At 43.8% G+C, this 16,694-nt stretch overlaps 1 protein-coding gene across 1 annotated transcript in view; it reads left to right on the top strand.

Moving 5' to 3' along the window:
• The window catches only part of MAP3K15 (mitogen-activated protein kinase kinase kinase 15), a 123,483-nt gene that overhangs the window by 71,981 nt on the left and 34,808 nt on the right, over window positions 1-16,694 (top strand). Inside the window, exons 8-13 of the mRNA XM_049643553.1 lie at window positions 1,494-1,606; window positions 1,851-2,010; window positions 4,884-5,034; window positions 6,480-6,587; window positions 14,060-14,109; window positions 16,057-16,152. Of these exons, the coding sequence (XP_049499510.1) occupies window positions 1,494-1,606; window positions 1,851-2,010; window positions 4,884-5,034; window positions 6,480-6,587; window positions 14,060-14,109; window positions 16,057-16,152 (678 nt within the window). The remainder of the gene's footprint in view (window positions 1-1,493; window positions 1,607-1,850; window positions 2,011-4,883; window positions 5,035-6,479; window positions 6,588-14,059; window positions 14,110-16,056; window positions 16,153-16,694) is intronic.

Here is a 16,694-nt window from a genome sequence, read left to right as displayed (position 1 = left end):
GTAATTGCACCTGATGTACTGTATGGTAGGAGTCGCTCAAGGTGCTAAGGAGCAACTAATATTGGGTAGAGCCAAAATAGGAAGCTGTGTTCCCATCACAGTGGCCAAGAATTCAGCCCTCAGGTAAGGAAATGACTGCCTGTGGCTCCTTCACCAAAGTCCTAGGAGCCCTTCTCCATCCACTTCATAAGGCAGTGGTTATAGGAACAAATGAAGCTTAGTCTCTGGTATGGTGAGACCTTGGGGTTATCTTACCCAGGGCCTCAGGTACTAATGTGGAACATGGGCACAGGGAGGCAGGGGGCTGGTAAGAGGCAAACCTGGGACTGCAATCCTGATTCCCAGTTCAAGTCTTCTCTGCCCCTAAGCTGGGCCTGTTGGATTTATGGATAAGAGGCATAGAGAAGTCACCCTCCCTGCACTCTTCCTTTTGATAGTAAAAGTGGAAAAAAAAATCAAATACCATAGGACATAATGAGGGAGGGGGAAGGTTTTTCAATTTTATTGGAATTTTATTGGGTAGGGTTGGAATGACTTCCTTAGTGTCCTCTGGTTCATCAGAGCATACTTGTATTATTAGCCCCAAAGTTCATAAAACTGAATTGTAATCGACTTTAAATGATAGGTTCTCCCTTCCACAATTAGTATTTTGTTGGTGTTTAACTCTCTTGTTGTCACACGAGTGATCAAATTCCTCCTGGTTTACAAGTCTTTGGTTTGAACTGTGCCACTTAACAACATTTTAGTGTTGTTACTTCGTGGATCAAATTCTTTGTTCCCAACCATGATATTTCTACTCGCTCATGGAAGGGAAAGAAGCTTTTTATGTATAGAAAAAAAGAATAAGAGAATTAAAATGGCACTCTTTAAACTTCAGGTGTAAAAATGCTACTCTCTATTTTGCATGTTGTTCTTTACCCCAGGGTGACAGATCCCTGCTCTTCTGTCACGCTGTGCCACTACTCTCGGAGCAATCTGGGGGCCAGGATCCTGCCGGTACTGCTTCGTACGTGAAAAAAAATGACTCCATTTTGTGATAGAAGCAAACAAACACCCTGCAGAGTAATTGCCTACAATTGATGGAATTTTCGCCTAATAAAGAATGCTCAATGTACAAATGGAGTCTAACTTTTAAAGTGTGATTTGGGCATCAAATTGTGGTCTACTTTGGGGGATAGGGTTATAAAAAGGTTTTAAATTTCTTCTGTGCACTTTAAAATAATTTCCTTATTTTATACAGTGATCATGGTTTTCTCATCAAAAAGTATAAAACTGATGAAGAAAAATTTTTAACTCCTTAGTGTTAATATTATGACATTTTCAAGAAGCTGTTTGAGTGCTTGGATGTAGCTGTTTGTAAAGAGGGAGGGGATCTGGAAAACAACCAATTAGTTGGTCAAAAAAAAAAAAGTTCATGAGAAGGTGGGCTTGTGCCATTATTTATAATTTTTTGCTTCTACCATAATAAGAGTCGGGCGGTTCTGTACTGGCAGGTATCGCAGAGGATTTGCGCTCCAGTCATCTCTCTATTCAGGAATTAACCTGGCAATTTTGCTGATAGTTGCAGGACAGCAATTTGAAACTTCCATGGAACTAAGGAAAATAGGTAAAGTTATTTTTGATAGCCGATGTTGATGTGCTTTGGTAACACAAATTCAGCATTAAAAGTTACTAGCATTTCGTTCAAATAACTAGCATTTTGTTTCAAAAGGAACAATTACTCTCTGATAGCCTGCCTGAGATGGTAGCCAACATAAAATGGGTACTTTTTCCTCTAGCTAAAGGCTTGCATAATGTGATAGAAACTAGAAATATTTTTCATAACTTCATGTAAAATTCAAATTCTTAAGGTGTCCGGCTAAACAGTTTATTGGGAAGAAAAGGGAGCTTGGAGAAAATGAACCATTACTGGGATGTGGGTCAGTTCTTCAACGTCAGCATGTTGGCCAATGATGTCGGGAAGGCTGTCCAGGCGGCAGAGAGGTTGTTCAAACTGAAACCTCCAGTCTGGTGAGTCATGTCTGTGTGTGGCCTTCACTTCTCTCAATATCTGATATCGTTCTGAAGGGTTTTCTCCAGAGAGGAGAGGGATAAATGCAAAAGACAATAACGATTGCCGTGTTTCTCCTTCTGACTTCTTCATTAAAGCAAAGTTAGGGCACGAAGAACAGCTCTGAAGGCTCACTTGGTTTTATGTGACAGGAGGGAATGACAGGCAGATGGGCACGTACATGCACAGAATACGTCCCAACGCACTCTGTCTCCAAGAGGATGCTCTCAATCTTAGTACTTTCTTCAGGTCGTCATCTCGGTCCTCAAGAACAAAACCTTCCTCAGCACTAGTACGTATTTGTGAGAAAGCAGGTAGTAAAGCTAAAAGCACACCCACAAAGTGATGTGCATCACGCATGAAAACTGGAACTAAATGACCAAGATATGGTCAAGAAAATGGAGTCAGAGCAGTGGCCCTAGCTTAGCCCAACATGTCGCCATGAAAATGGCAAGAAAGAACACTGGGAGGCATGGACTTGCGTTCATGGTTTATCCTAGGATAAGAAAAGCCCATTGCAGGGTATATTTTCCTCTCTCAGTGGTTCTCAAACTTCGGCAGGTATCAGAATCAGCTGTGTTGATTACAACACAGATAGCTGGGCCCGCCCTTAGGCTGTCTGGTTCCAAAGGTCTAGGGTGGGACCTGAGAATTTGTATTTACAAATGACAATCTGATGCTGCTCCTCTGGGGAACCACACTTGGAGAACCACTGTTCTCTGTGGTCTTTTAATTAATCTGGGTTTGGTATGTGACTCAGAGCAAGGTCTGTGAGAGGTGGGCAATAACTGATTTGCCAATAGACATGAAGCTCCATTAGAATCGTCACTATGTCATTGACTCCTGTGGTCTCAAAATAGATGCATGTTAGATATTTGTGTAATTAATAAATGTATGATGGATTTTCCCTGAAATATCAACAGTGGTGATCTCAAGGAGGTAGCCTAATAAGAAGTTTTTAATCTTTTTTCCTTATCTCTGTTTTTCTGATCTGTCTAAAATGCATTTGGATTACACGCATCATGTAAAATTTTTTACTTTTAATGACCCGTGTTCATCTGTCCCGTTATTTCCCAGTTCACGGAGCCAATCTGGACTCCCAGGGGTCGGAATCTCTTCAGTTATTTTTAGTTGGACCCTTTTTCTTCCCAATCTGAAGGACCTAAATTTGATCCCCAAACTATATCAGCCTGTTCAAATTTTTCTGAGGCTGAGCCAATAGGGATTCAGGCAGAGTCTCCAGCCTTCCTGGAGTGGTTGCTGTTGCCAGAATTCTACTTTTAAAGTGCATTGCTGCACCTGAGCTAGACAGAGCCGACTCCAGGGAGGCGACAGCCAAGCCTTGAATACGTTCTAATTACATTAGTACCTACACTGACTTACAGCGTTGGGACCTGATATTGTAGGTCCGAGACCACCCTGAGCTTCATGATTCGCTAGAAAGACTCACAGAACTCAGGAAGGCTGTCGTACTCATGGCTAAGGTTTATTACAATAAAATTACACAGATTGAAATCAGCAAAGGCAAAAGGCACGTAGGACAGAGGCCAGGAGAGAGTAGGTACAAGCTTCTAGTTGTCCTCACCCAGTGGAGTGACATGGACAGTGCTTACTTCTTCTAGCAACAATGTATGGCAACATGTACAAAGTATTGACAACCAGGGAAGCTCACCAAGTCTCGGTGTTCAGGGTCTTATGGGGGTTCAGTCATGTAAGCATGGAGCGCCCATGTAGTTGACCTTAGTCACTGAGTCCCCAGCCTCTGTAGAGATGGCACTGATACAGCATGGCCCAAGGCCCCAGGTAAACAAAAACACTCTTATCAGGCTGGATGTCCCAAGGGCTTAGAGGCAATGTCCCAGAAGCCAGTCAAGAGCCAGACCTTCCTTGGAATGTGTAGAGTTTGGAGGACCCAGGCCTACTGAATTAATCCTTCACTGCATGGTACTCAAGCAAGTCAGTCAGAGTCTAGCCGTGTGGCTTCCCGGAGCAGCCCCAGACTTTATCCTCAAAGAGCAACCTAGTAGTCCAGTGCTTTCAGTCCTTCAGTGCTCCATCCCCATTCACTACCGGTGGTGATGTGACCACCACTGCCCAACAGCTATGTTTCAGAAACCTCAGTTGGCCTGAAGACAGTAAAGAAGTGGGGAGATTGAAGACCTCGTAACTTCAAAATCTGCCTGGTCAGAGCTAATAAAAAAAATTCGATGAGTTTCACATTTGTGATTGTCTGGGGTCAAGGAGGAGAAGAGAGGGATGGGAGGAAAATGGCATGTCTATAGAAGGGAAGCATGACCCTTGTGACTGTGAAAATGTTTTCTATCTTAACTGTATCCGTGTTGGTATTCTGCTTGTGATGTTGTTCTAGAATTTTATAAGCTGTCATCCTTGGTATAAACCAGGCCCAAGGTTACATGGGATCTCTGTATTATTTCTTACAAGTATACGTAAATCTACAATTACCTGAAAATAGAAAGGTTGATTTAAAAAAGACTGTGAGTTTGAAATTTTGTCATTTTGTAATTGCTTTGAATTTCAAACTACATTGTTATTAAGGTAGTTGTTAGAAAATGTCTGCCAGTGTCTACATTTGGAATACCATTAGCCCAATGTTGGTAAAAAGCCATAATGTATGATTTTGTTGGACCAACTTATTTTGCCCGGTGTTCGGGCTTCTTTTGATTAAGTGTGTGGCTGCCAAATGATGAAGAAGCACTCACTACACACTGTGAATTTAAGTAAATTAAGCTTTTGGGGAACCTCTTTTAAAGGGAGTAGAATTGAATTCCATTTATTGAAGGATCTAATTTATTGGTGCTTGTGATTTTTCCAGGTACCTCCGATCATTAGTTCAGAACTTGTTACTAATTCAGCGCTTCAGGAAACCCATTATTGAACATTCACCCAGGCAAGAACGGCTTAACTTCTGGCTAGATATAATATTTGAGGCAACAAATGAAGTTGCTAATGGACTCAGATTTCCAGTAAGTCATGCTAAATCCATTTCTTTCAGATAGAGCCAAAGAAACTGGGGATTGGTGCTGTCTAATTATTGAATACTCTGAAAGGGAGAAAACCTTAGAGTTGTTGAAAATGTGAAGATACCCATCAGTCTTCGGTAGAATCAGCCAGGGATAGATCAGCTCACTAGAACAAGTTGGCTCTGCCCTCTAACATAGTGGTTCTTGACAGAATCATTTTGTCTCCCGGGGGACATCTGGCAATATCTGGAGACATTTTTGGTTGTCACAGCTGTGAAGCAGGTATTGCTACTGGCACCTAGAGAGTAGCAGGCACCTGGCGAAGGCCAGGGGTGCCACCAGACATCCCACAGTGCATAGGGTAGCCCCTCCCCCTACGTAAAATCGTCTGGCCCCAAATGTCAGCAGTACCAAGGTGGAGATACCCTGTTCTAAATCAGTGCAAGACTAATAGTAAAATTTTGGAATTTGACGCTGTTTCCCGTTGAGCTTTGGTTTGCCTCCAGTACCACTAATTAATTTTTAAAATGTTATTGCAAAGCAAAATGGCTATTAGCTTTTCATTAAGTTTTTGTTTCAATTTTATGACCATATTGTAAGGAGTCGTAAGTAAGATACGTAAGCATCCTAGACATAGAACTTGACATAATTGTATTTTGTGTTTATGCCGTGAGATTTTGTGAACATGCTGTGTTCAGGAATTTCATTAAACTGCTAATAGAGATTAAGTTGTTTGAAATGATTATGATAATGATTTTGTTCTTGGGTACTACGTTTTAAAATCTTCTTTTAATTATGAAATATTTCCAACCTATTGAAAGGGACAAAAAAAATAACAGACACTTGTGTAATCTCTACCTAGATTTAACGATTTTAATTAGGTTGCTGTATTTGCTTTGGAAAGCCATTCAGTCTCTCTCTCCCCCCCTCCCCCTCCCTCTCCCTCTCTCCTTTCTCCCCATCTCCTTCCTCTCCCTCTCCCCCAGCAATAAAACATTACTCATGGAATGTCACCTCACTCTTCATTCCCTTGGATGTTTCATAGACTTGGGCACCTACTCACAGATCATCCAGTTTGCTTCATTTCTCTCAAAAACTGTAGCCTCCCTCTTTATTCTCTGCCACCTTGTTGGGCAGGCTTTCCTTGGCCACCCCATCTAAAGTGCTTGCCCCACCTTTATTCTGTCGTGTTTGCTTCACAGCCGTATAGGTGACCGTATTCCATGCCCCTATACGTTTGTTTCTTGTGTGCCCCATTAGAGCATAGACTCCTCCCCCGCCGTGGGGAAGGGACTACTGTCAAGATTGTGGTATCCCTGGGCCCTAGAGTAGTATTGGCACAGAGTAGGTCCTCGAGTATTTGTGGAGTACACCGCTTCCCACTTGCTCACTGGGCAGAGTGACCTTTCTGAGATATTCCTGTGCATCACAGAAATCTGTCCTTTCAGGTGCTGGTGATAGAACCAACCAAAGTCTACCAGCCTTCATATGTTTCTATAAACAGTGACGCTGAGGAGAAGACGGTTTTCCTGTGGCATGTCTCACCCACAGAAATGGTAAGAAAAAAATCTTCCATAGCTGTCTCTCGCCTCTGTGCTATTGAATCACAAATTTGGTATTCAGGTAGGAGGGTCTGTGTTGTAGTACTTGAAAGAATAGGTACCTGTGCCTGACTGGTAAGATCTGTGAGTGCAAGAGGGTATAATCACAGATGGGAGAGAGGATGCTGGTTTTTCCATTTGATGTTTCTTTGTGTACACATGTGTGGGTATGACTCTGTGTATGTTTATGGAAATGAATACAGGCTTGTGGAAAAAAAGAAGTTACACCCTGAGGAAGTGGATAAGGAGTAGTGGGAAAGTCCCTCCAAATCCCCTAGACCCTGTCCTTATTCCCATCCCCACTGACTTGGTGGATATTCATCCGTACCATTCTCTGCACTGCCTTATGTATGTGTAAGTGTGTGTATACGTGCATATATTTATTATTTTAATTTTTTTGATGTTTTATTTTTGAAACAAAACACAAGCTGGGGAGGGGCAGAGAGAGAGGGAGACAGGAACTGAAGCGGGCTCTGCGCTGACAGGAGAAAGCCCTATGTGGGGCTCGAACTCACGAGCTGTCAGATCATGACATGAGCCGAAGTTAGACACTTAGCCAACTGAGCCACCTAGGTGCCCCTATATATGCGTACGTTTTATATATATGTTTGTGCATGCGTGTGTGTATATATATAGAGAGAGAGTATTTTTGTTAAAGTGAGATCATACAATATATATTTATTATTTTGCATCTTACTCTTTTTTAACTGATTCATACATCTTAATGTTTATTTTTGAGAGAGAGAGAGCATGAGCAGGGGAGGGGCAGAGTGAGAGGGAGACATAGAACATGAAGCAGGCTCCAGGCTCTGAGCTGTCAGCACAGAGCCCGACGCGGGGCTCGAACTCACGAGCCGTGAGATCATGACCTGAGCCGAAGTCGGACGCTTAACCGACTGAGCCACCCAGGCGCCCCTGATTCTCACATCTTAGACATTATTTCCATATAGCACACAATGATCCCCCTGATGTTTTTGGTTGGAATATTCCCCATATTCTTGTATCATGGTGGTCCATTTCTGAGTACGCTTGAACTGTAAATTATGGTCCCAGTCTCCTGCAGTGCACCTTTCAGCCTCACCTGTGCACTCTAGCTGATGATAGATGCGTCGGTGCACATCCTGGCGGAGTCACCCTGCACACTCCTATAGATTGTTTCAGGAGCAGAGATTCCCAGAAATGGACTTGCTGGTTTTAAAGACCACATATATTTAAAATTTGAGAGCTACTGGCATATTTGCCCCATTTCAATTTATATTCACACCAAGGATATAGGAGAGGGAACATTTTAATTGCCCGCTAAAGAGATCACAGAAATGCTGGGCCAGGCCTGATGTTTTGTGGTAGTAGCTATATTTTTGTCTCTGTGTGTCTAAAGTACTTCTTCAGCTCTTTTCTTGAATGAAATATTTTTAGTCATGAAAAGATCCAGCACCTTTGACAAGTGCATTCATTATGTGGGTCTGTTCACTATGTATATGTTCTCATGGAGCGTGGGGGGACTTCTGCCATTAACTAGGCAAAGAAGGATTTTTCTCCTGGAAATAAGAGCGTGAGCAGTTAGGTCTTCATCAGGTAAAAGTAAACAGTATCCTCAACAGTGAAATGCAACATGGGAGAATAAGTGGAGGCTCAAAATCATGTAAGAAATTCCTTATCAGAAATAGTCACGACATGGCACCTCCCCATCATTTGGCTGGTATGAAGTCTGCCTTCTGGATGCAGAAGTTGCGGATGTGTGCTGTACGCTGTGGCGCCCGGAGTGAACAATCCAGCACTGTGCGTGCTTCACGGTTTAAGAGAGTAATTCTCATGTGTCCTTATCCGCCACCCCCCCCCCCCACACACACACACGAAACTAAAACCAAGGGACACAAGGACACTTCGGGAGGTGTTAGACATGGACATTACCTTGATTATGGTGTTTGAATATGTCCAAACTCATCAAATTATGTGCATTAAATATGTGCACTTCTTTGTCTATTATTATACCTCAGTAAAGATGTTAAAAAAAAAAAAAAAAGAAACGGACACGAAATCTCAAGTTGCCTTAGTACCCTTGAGCGGCTGTAACAGAACACTGTAGGCTAAGGGCTTAAAGAATATTTCTCATAGTTCTGAGGGCTGGGAGTCTGAGGACAGGGTGCCCGCACGGTCCGGTTCTGGTGAAGGCCCTCTTCTTGGTGTGTCCTCACATGGTGAAGAAGTGTCTCCCTTGTGTCTCCTTTAATAAGAGCACTAATCCCATCACGAGGGCTCCACCCTCATGACCTGATTGCCTCCCCTAGGTCCCACCTCCCAGTGCTGTCACATTGGGGTTTCGACAGCTGATTTGTGGAGGCACAAACATTGGGTCCACAGCACAAGTGTAAGCCAGTAACTTTTCTAAGATTTAACAGTGTAGCGACCTTCTCATTCATCAGAGTCAGCAGCCATTAGGGGACATGAGCTGCTCTGATGTGCTTGGGGTTGTTGGTTTCTTTGGTTTGCTCCACTGTGTGTGTTAATTTAAATACTGCAAAAGAAAAAAAGCCAAAATAAAATATACACATGGTGTTCAAACAGCTAGAGCTCCTTTAAAGAATGGAGATGTTCTGTTAAATTTGCCTCTTTGGTTGTTTTTAACCTTTTATGGAAGTGTCATAGACACTGAAAAGCACATCAGTCATAAATGTACAGTTTGATGGATTTTGCCTAGTGAACACACCTGAGTAACCAGCGTGGCCAAGGAAGAGAACATCAGACCCCACCACCCCCAAAGCCTGGCTTACGCCCCCTCTGTGCCCCCCTCCAGTACCCACCCCCAGGAAGCACCCCGCTTCTGATGTTGGAGTTCTTATACTAGAGACAGACCTTGCTTGTTTGCGTTGTGTCATTGATGCCACTCTGAGACGAGAGGGTTTTCAAAATTCTGGTCTGTGACCTCAGTATTCCATTGATATACGCACAAAACACCTCCTATTTTGACAAGTACTTGGAGTAAAAAAACCAATGTTATTCAAGTGACTCCTCAGACTTTTAGAGCCAAATGTTTTTGGTCTCCTGGAATTCTGCACACTTTGCCCATTTTATTTGAATCCTCTAATGGTTGCTGGCCCTTAACGGAAATTTCTATGGGTACGTATACTGTCTCCCTAGTTGTAAATGTTTTACTTTGTATATAGTCTGTAATAAGAAATGGAAAAGAACTATATAAGCAGCAAATGCTAGTTTTCCCTGACTGATGAAATGTTTTGCACAAGTGCTTGTAGTTGTCAGAACAAACGTCTGAGGGAAATATAAATTGCCTTTTTTTCTTTGAGAGGAAGCTTTTGCTTTTGCCTGCATTTGCATTTTTGAAATTCTGCAGGCTGTAAAAGCCAGCAGATTCGCCTGGAATGAGGGCGACATTTCTCCACGGTGTTGCGTCTTCTCCCGGTGGCCTGTGCCCAGCGGGGAGAGATCAGGCACGTGCACGGTGTTCTCTCGCATACTGGCGGACCACACTGCTGTCAGAGAAATTCAGTTCTGGTTTGCTAGCCAAGGATTCAGAAACTTCTGCTGGTAAATGTTTAACAGCCAGCTCTCCAGGGGACATGGGAGCAGAGGGCTGACCCGTGGTGTTTGGCGGTTTCTGCGGTGTAACTACTCCCGCCGTGGCCAGTTTCAAGCCACGTCCAGTGGGTCTGCAAACGTGGTGTTGGAAGGAGGTGTGCACGGTTGGCCTTCCTAGACCGGCACCAGTGGCACCCAGTGCAACAGTGCAAGTAGGCTACCCGGCGTGGGGACAAATGCAGCATTGCCCCCTCAGCAACTCTCATGCCCCAGAGTCACCACCGGGCACATAGTAGCCACCGGCGCTGACCACGCGGGTAGGGCTGCTTGTTGGGGAAAGCTCTGTCATCGTCCTCGCCACCTTTTATGCTTATGTAAGAGAGCCACAGGACAGACACGTCCAGAGTCTACAGAATTGTCCCAGATGCCCAAGATTTCCTCCCTCAGAGGTCTGCGTTCTGGGAGTAGGAGGGCAGGTGCTGAGGCACCCGGGGTGGGGGAAACCCTGGAGGCCTGTCCCCACCTCTGGCTTCCTGGCCCGTTTCTCCATAGCCCACCCTGGCTCTTGCTCCCAGGAAACTCTTCCTGGGAGCTTCTGACCCCGACATGGAAAGCTGTAGTCTTGAGTCCATTTCCTCATGATTCAGAGGGAAAATATCCCCTCTCCCAAAAGGATGAGGACGCTGCTGAAACGGGAGGCTCGGGATGGGAGGAAAACTGCCCCTGCATTCATGATGGAGACGGTACTCCGTGCCAGGTGACCCACCAGGCCACTGGGTCAGAAACTGCACAGCCACCCTGACTTCCACTACCAGATGCTTCATGAAAAACCCCACTTGTACATCCAAGAGAGTGCCGGCTTCACAATTTCATTCACATAATATTCCAGAACAGGCAGAAGTTGCCGTTTCTACTCTTGGATGAGTAGAGATGGGGGGGTTATGACGGAAGTTTTTGGGCTGCTGCTCATGTTGTCTCTTGATTGATTTTTAGAGCATGAGAGAGTGTGTGTGTGTGTGCAGGAGAGGAGCACACACAGAGGAACAGAGGGGTGGGGGGTGGTGGAGAGAGAATCCTAAGCAGGCTTCACTCTCACCGTGGAGTCCAACAGTGGGAGCGATCCCACGATCCTGGGATCATGACCTGAGCTGAAATCGAGAGTCAGATGCTCGACCGACTGAGCAACCCAGTGCCCCATGTCTCTTGATTTAAATGCTGGTTACAGCAAGTATTCATTTTGTGGAAATGGACTGTGACAATCACTGTGCCCTTTTCTGAATGTATGGTGTATTTCAATTCAGAACTTTCATAATAATTTTAAAACACTTGTACTGGCCCAAACCATTACTGGATCCCATGGCTTTCCAGATTAAAACTCACACTCTCATACTGAGTGTCAAGCCCCTGTATAATCCCGCCCTCTCATTGTCCCCTGAGCTGGCCCACAGGGGCTCACATGTGCACTTCCGTCATCCTTATTCCGTGTAATTTCTTCTTCCAGTGACCTAAGTTCCAACTTTGCCGAGGTGTCTCTAACCACCCTCCCGCCCCTTTCACTCACTGTAGGCTACCTTCTTGCCTGTATCGTGTACACAGTATTTCCTGTTGCTTATTGATCGGTTTTTAAGAATGTCTCCCCAAGTGCTCTGCAAGCCCATGCAGGACTTGTATGTTTTATATCCATAGTATCTACAAAGCCAGTACCTCAAATGCCCATTGGTTATGATAGAAAGGGAAAGAGGAGTGTGTGTTGTTTACTTCTTAGCCAGCAAATCTTCCTCCCCAATCAAGAAGCTCCATAAAGCTACCTCACAGTAAACCTACCATCTGGGAATACTTCAAAAACTCCTGTGGCTGAGGTTTGTTGTTGTTGTTTTTTTTAATGCTTGCGATAGAGCGCACCACCAGGGGAAGGGCAGAGGGAGAGGGGGACAGAGGATCTGAAACAGGCTGTGCGATGACAGCAGTGAGCCTGATGGGGGGCTTGAACTCACGAACTGTTAATGACGACCGGAGCTGAAGTCAGATGCTCAACCAACTGAGCCACCCGGGTGCCCCTGTGGCTGAGCTTTTTATGCACATGCAGCCTCTTGAAGGTATAGGTAGGTGGCCCAAGGCTGTCTTGAATCTGTCCTGGTTCCTGTTTCTGTACCCTAATCCGAAGGTGGGCTCCTGCTCTCCACCACTGCCTTCTTTCAGTGACTTTGAATAGAACTCTGAAATATGCTCAGTCTTTCTACATGGTTGGGTCCAGTGTGCTGGCTTTCATATTAGCATATGCTTTCATCTTTCACAGCCCTCACTGGTTCCCGTCTTCTATAGAGTAGAAGCTGAGGTCCTGATGATGGTCTCCTAGGCCCTGCATGATCTTCCTCGTGAGCTCTCCAGCCTTCTCACCCACTCCCCTCAGTCACTCGCTCCAGGCATGCTCCCCTCTTGGCTGGTCCCCAAACATGCCAGTACACTGCTGCCTCAGGACCTTTGCACTTGCTGTGCCCACTGCCTGGGACTGTTCTTTCCCCCCCAAATATCCACATGGTTCAGTCCTTCACCTGCTTTAGCCTTCTGCTCAAACGTCATCAGAGATGCCTTCGCGGAACGTCCAGTTTAACATCATGACTCCTGCCCCACCTTGATGTCCTTCCTGGTTCTATTTGGCATTGTGGTGCTTTTCGTCCTCTGCCCTATTAAGTTACTACTTAATTTATTTTTCCTCTCTCCTCACTTGAGTGGAAGCTCCATGAGGGCAGGAGTTTTGTTTTCTGTTATGTCCACAGTACTTACCCAGCACATAGTAGGTGCTTAATCAACACCTCTGAATGGATCTTCTCCCATTGAGGGCCATATTTCCCGTTGTTCCTGTTGTCGTTCCTCCAGGATGGCAGGTAACTTGTCACCCCACTGTTCATGGCTATTCTCCTAAGCCATATGCTCAGTCATTGGGCTCTGACACTTCTCTTGGGGGCTGAGCTGGTCACTTATGACATTGTTCAGGCCAACCAAATGTATTTTCTTATTTTAAATGATTGTCCATTGTTGTGATGTATCGGTATTGTAGCCTATGGCTCTTCTGAAAAGGATTTCAGATATTTCTCTTGAGGCTTAGCTTTGTGCAAAGTTTATGACGTGCGTGGAATGGCAGTGGAGGGAGGGAACAGTTATTTTAAAAAATCTGTCACGTACAGACTGAAATCCAAGTTAGTCTTTGTGTTAGTTATGATAATAAGGTATCTGCTGAAACACATAGCCCCCAAATATCAGTGTCTTAACATGATAAAGGATTGTCTGTGCTTTGTGTCACATCCAGGTTGGCAGAGTCTCCGTGCCCTGTAGCGGAATAGAGGATGGCTGGGGAGGTTTTTAATGAGCCCAGCCCACAGGTGGAGCACATCATTCCTCCTTAGACCCCCGTTGGTCAGAACCTCATCCTGTGGCCCCACCTAGCTGCAGGGGTGGCTGGGAAGTGCATTCCAGCTGTGTGCCCAGGGACAGAAAGAAAGATTGGAGAACACTGACTGGAGTCTGCCACAGTCTTGCTTCTGCAAACATTTTCACAGGTCACTCAACTTAGGTGGGCTGTTCCCAAACTCATTTTCAAGTTTTCCTGGTATGTCGACAGAAGATGAAAGTCCATTCAGTGTGTGTTTACTCTGTGCTTATACTCTTTCAAATTTAGATCATTTGCTCTAAACTGGATTAAAGATACAAATGAATTTTTAGGATACCTTAGAAAGTGTTTCAGGTCTTCCAAGTTATATAAAATATATTGCTCTAACTTATAAATCTCTATTGAAAGTAAAATAGCAGAAGTGACCTGAGAATGAAACCCCCCAAAATTTTTTTGCGTGGAAAAAAAATCAAGCTCTACTGACTTTTGTCTTTAAAACCTACAGAAACAAATTCATGAATGGAACTTTACAGCTTCTTCCATTAGGGGAATAAGGTAAGAACGAACATAAGGAAAAATGGAATTATTGTTTTAACACAGGTGATAATGACAGTGTTTTATTACTTTAACGTTTCCACTTATTTATAATATGTGATATTTTCATTTTTAACAATCCGAAATAGACTATGAGCTCTTTTGTAACCCTTGCTCATGTGCTGCTAGTCAGGGCTTCTTGGCTTGTTGTAACACAGTAGCTTTTTGTGGTATCCATAGACTAAAACTCTCTTGTCTCAAGCTTTTCTTTAAAAATGAAGTTGTATCTCTAGAAAGAGAAAGTGTTTCTTGTTTAAGCCGTTGATGTTCAAGTGCTCAGGAAAACCCAGAAACCTAGAAATCTGTACTTCTACCAAGAAGGAGTTACTTGGTAATGACACTTGGTTGGGGTCTCCTGAGCAGAGTAACGGAGCCAAGGGAATTGTTATTAGCTGGGGGGGAGGTGGTGTAGTCCAAGGAGAGGTACGGTGCTTGCTCTTTGGACCAGGGGTGGTGACCATTTGGTGACCCTTGTGGCTGCACTCTGAGCCTCATTCTCCCAGCACAACCAAGGGTAGGAGCGGCTCTGAAGCAGATGTGAGTTCTAATCCCTCTTTCACTGTTTGACCTTGAAAAGGTCACACTAGGACTCTGTTTCTTCATAGTTTCCATTAAATTAAGGGCTCAGATTATAACTGTATGTCCTTTCTCTGATTGTAAGACCACAGGCCACTGAATGAATCCCCTGTTACCACTAGACATGGTACGATCCTATTCTAGACATATCACTGTTTAAATTAGAATGTTTTTGTCACTTTAAAGGGAGGGGAAATAATTTAAGAACAGGGTAGTGAATTTGAGCAATGCTGCTCCAAAAATAAAATTCAAAAAGTGTTGAACATTTTGAAAATCTTAGTACTCCAGAAACTAAGTGGTATAAGAACATGTACTTAAGAACCTTTTGTTTGTGCCTTCTCATGGATCTAGCTCTTGCTGCCATTCACTCATCAACAAGGATGTGCAAAGGGCCTGGGGTGAGAATCAGAACCTGGAACCAAGGTGACACAAAGAACATGTGTTGCACATTCCCACTGCTACCCAACTAACCGTGGTAGTTCCTTTACAAATTGGTTTTCAAAATTTATGTATAACCTAGTTTTAATTTTTTTTAATCTCCCTGTACTATTGCTGTTTCAACTCATTATTTGTCACATAATCCCTGAACACAGGAAGAATGGCTAAAGAAGCTGTGGATCTCAGGAAGAGGTAACTTAGGGCAAGATACAGTGGCATCGTTTGAAGAGAATTTGGGCTTTTCCATAGTGCCACCTGGCTAAATGAGGGCCATTGTGTAGGCTTTGGCCCAGTGTAGGTATAGAACTTTCTAGCAGTTAAGTCCATCAGCAGATGGAGTGTGGGGATTTTCTGTCACTGGGTATGTCCAGGAAACCTGAACATCGACTAAGGCAGGCACTGTAGAGTCAGATCCCAACCTTAGATGGAAATGGACCAGATAACATTTAACGCCTTTCTTGAGCTAAGATGCCATGTTTATTTCTGTCTCCCTTGTGTGGCCACAAATACTCTGTCCTGATACTTTTCAAGTCTAGTAATTCCTTTGGTACCATAATACGTTATCTCACAAATAAGCTTCCTGTCTTTTGTGTGAAATTCTAAACTTTTGAGGACAGAGATCATATTTCTTTCCCTTTCTTGCTGCTCTGTGCTTTAGCACTGCATATATGGTAAGTTCTCGAGAATACAAACATAGGCAAGACCAGTGTCCCTGCTAGCAAAATTTTCATAGAGAAACAGAAGTCAAATTTGGGGGGTATCTGTTAAAACATTAATGAATCTTTCAAATTTGCAAAATGGAAGAAAATCTATTACTAGATTTTTCTGAAAAATTTACAAGGGTTATCATAACTTACATATGGTAAGCATTCTTATGTTTTTCCAATTTTACAGCATATCAAAGTTTGATGAACGGTGTTGTTTTCTTTATGTCCATGATAATTCTGATGACTTTCAAATCTACTTCTCCACTGAAGACCAGTGTAGTAGGTGAGTTACAGCTGATTGAGGTGTTTGCAAACTAATTATGGCAATTCACTTTTTTTTTTTAAGGGAGAGAAAGTGTGAGCAGGGGAGGGGCAGAGAGAGAGGCAGAGAAAACCTTAAACAGGCTGCACGCCCAGCAGGGAGCCCAATGTGGGGCTCGATCTCACAACTCTGAGATCAGGACCTGAGCCAAAATCAAGAGTTGTATGCTTAACTGACTGAGCTACCCAGGTGCCCCATGTGGCAAATCAGTTTTAAGGGTCTTTGTTGTGAAAAATATTTGCCCTTTCTGAAATTTTAACTTTAAAAAAGTTACTTTTACAGCTTCATTGAGGGAAGAATCACATACCATGCAGTGTACCCATTGAAAGTGTACAATTCAGTCTTTTTTAATAAATTCCCAGTTTTGCCACCATCACCACGTTCTAATTTTAGAATATTTTCATGACCCCCAAAAGAAACCTCGTGTCCGTTAACACTTACTCCCCATTTTCCCTCACCCTAACCCTCCTAACCCCAGCCTTGTGCAAAAACTAATCTACTTT

This window comes from Panthera uncia, chromosome X (assembly GCF_023721935.1).
Source record: "Panthera uncia isolate 11264 chromosome X, Puncia_PCG_1.0, whole genome shotgun sequence".
NCBI lineage: Eukaryota > Metazoa > Chordata > Mammalia > Carnivora > Felidae > Panthera > Panthera uncia.
Note: the sequence above shows the minus strand (reverse complement) of the source record. Positions and strands in the feature narration are given on the sequence as shown.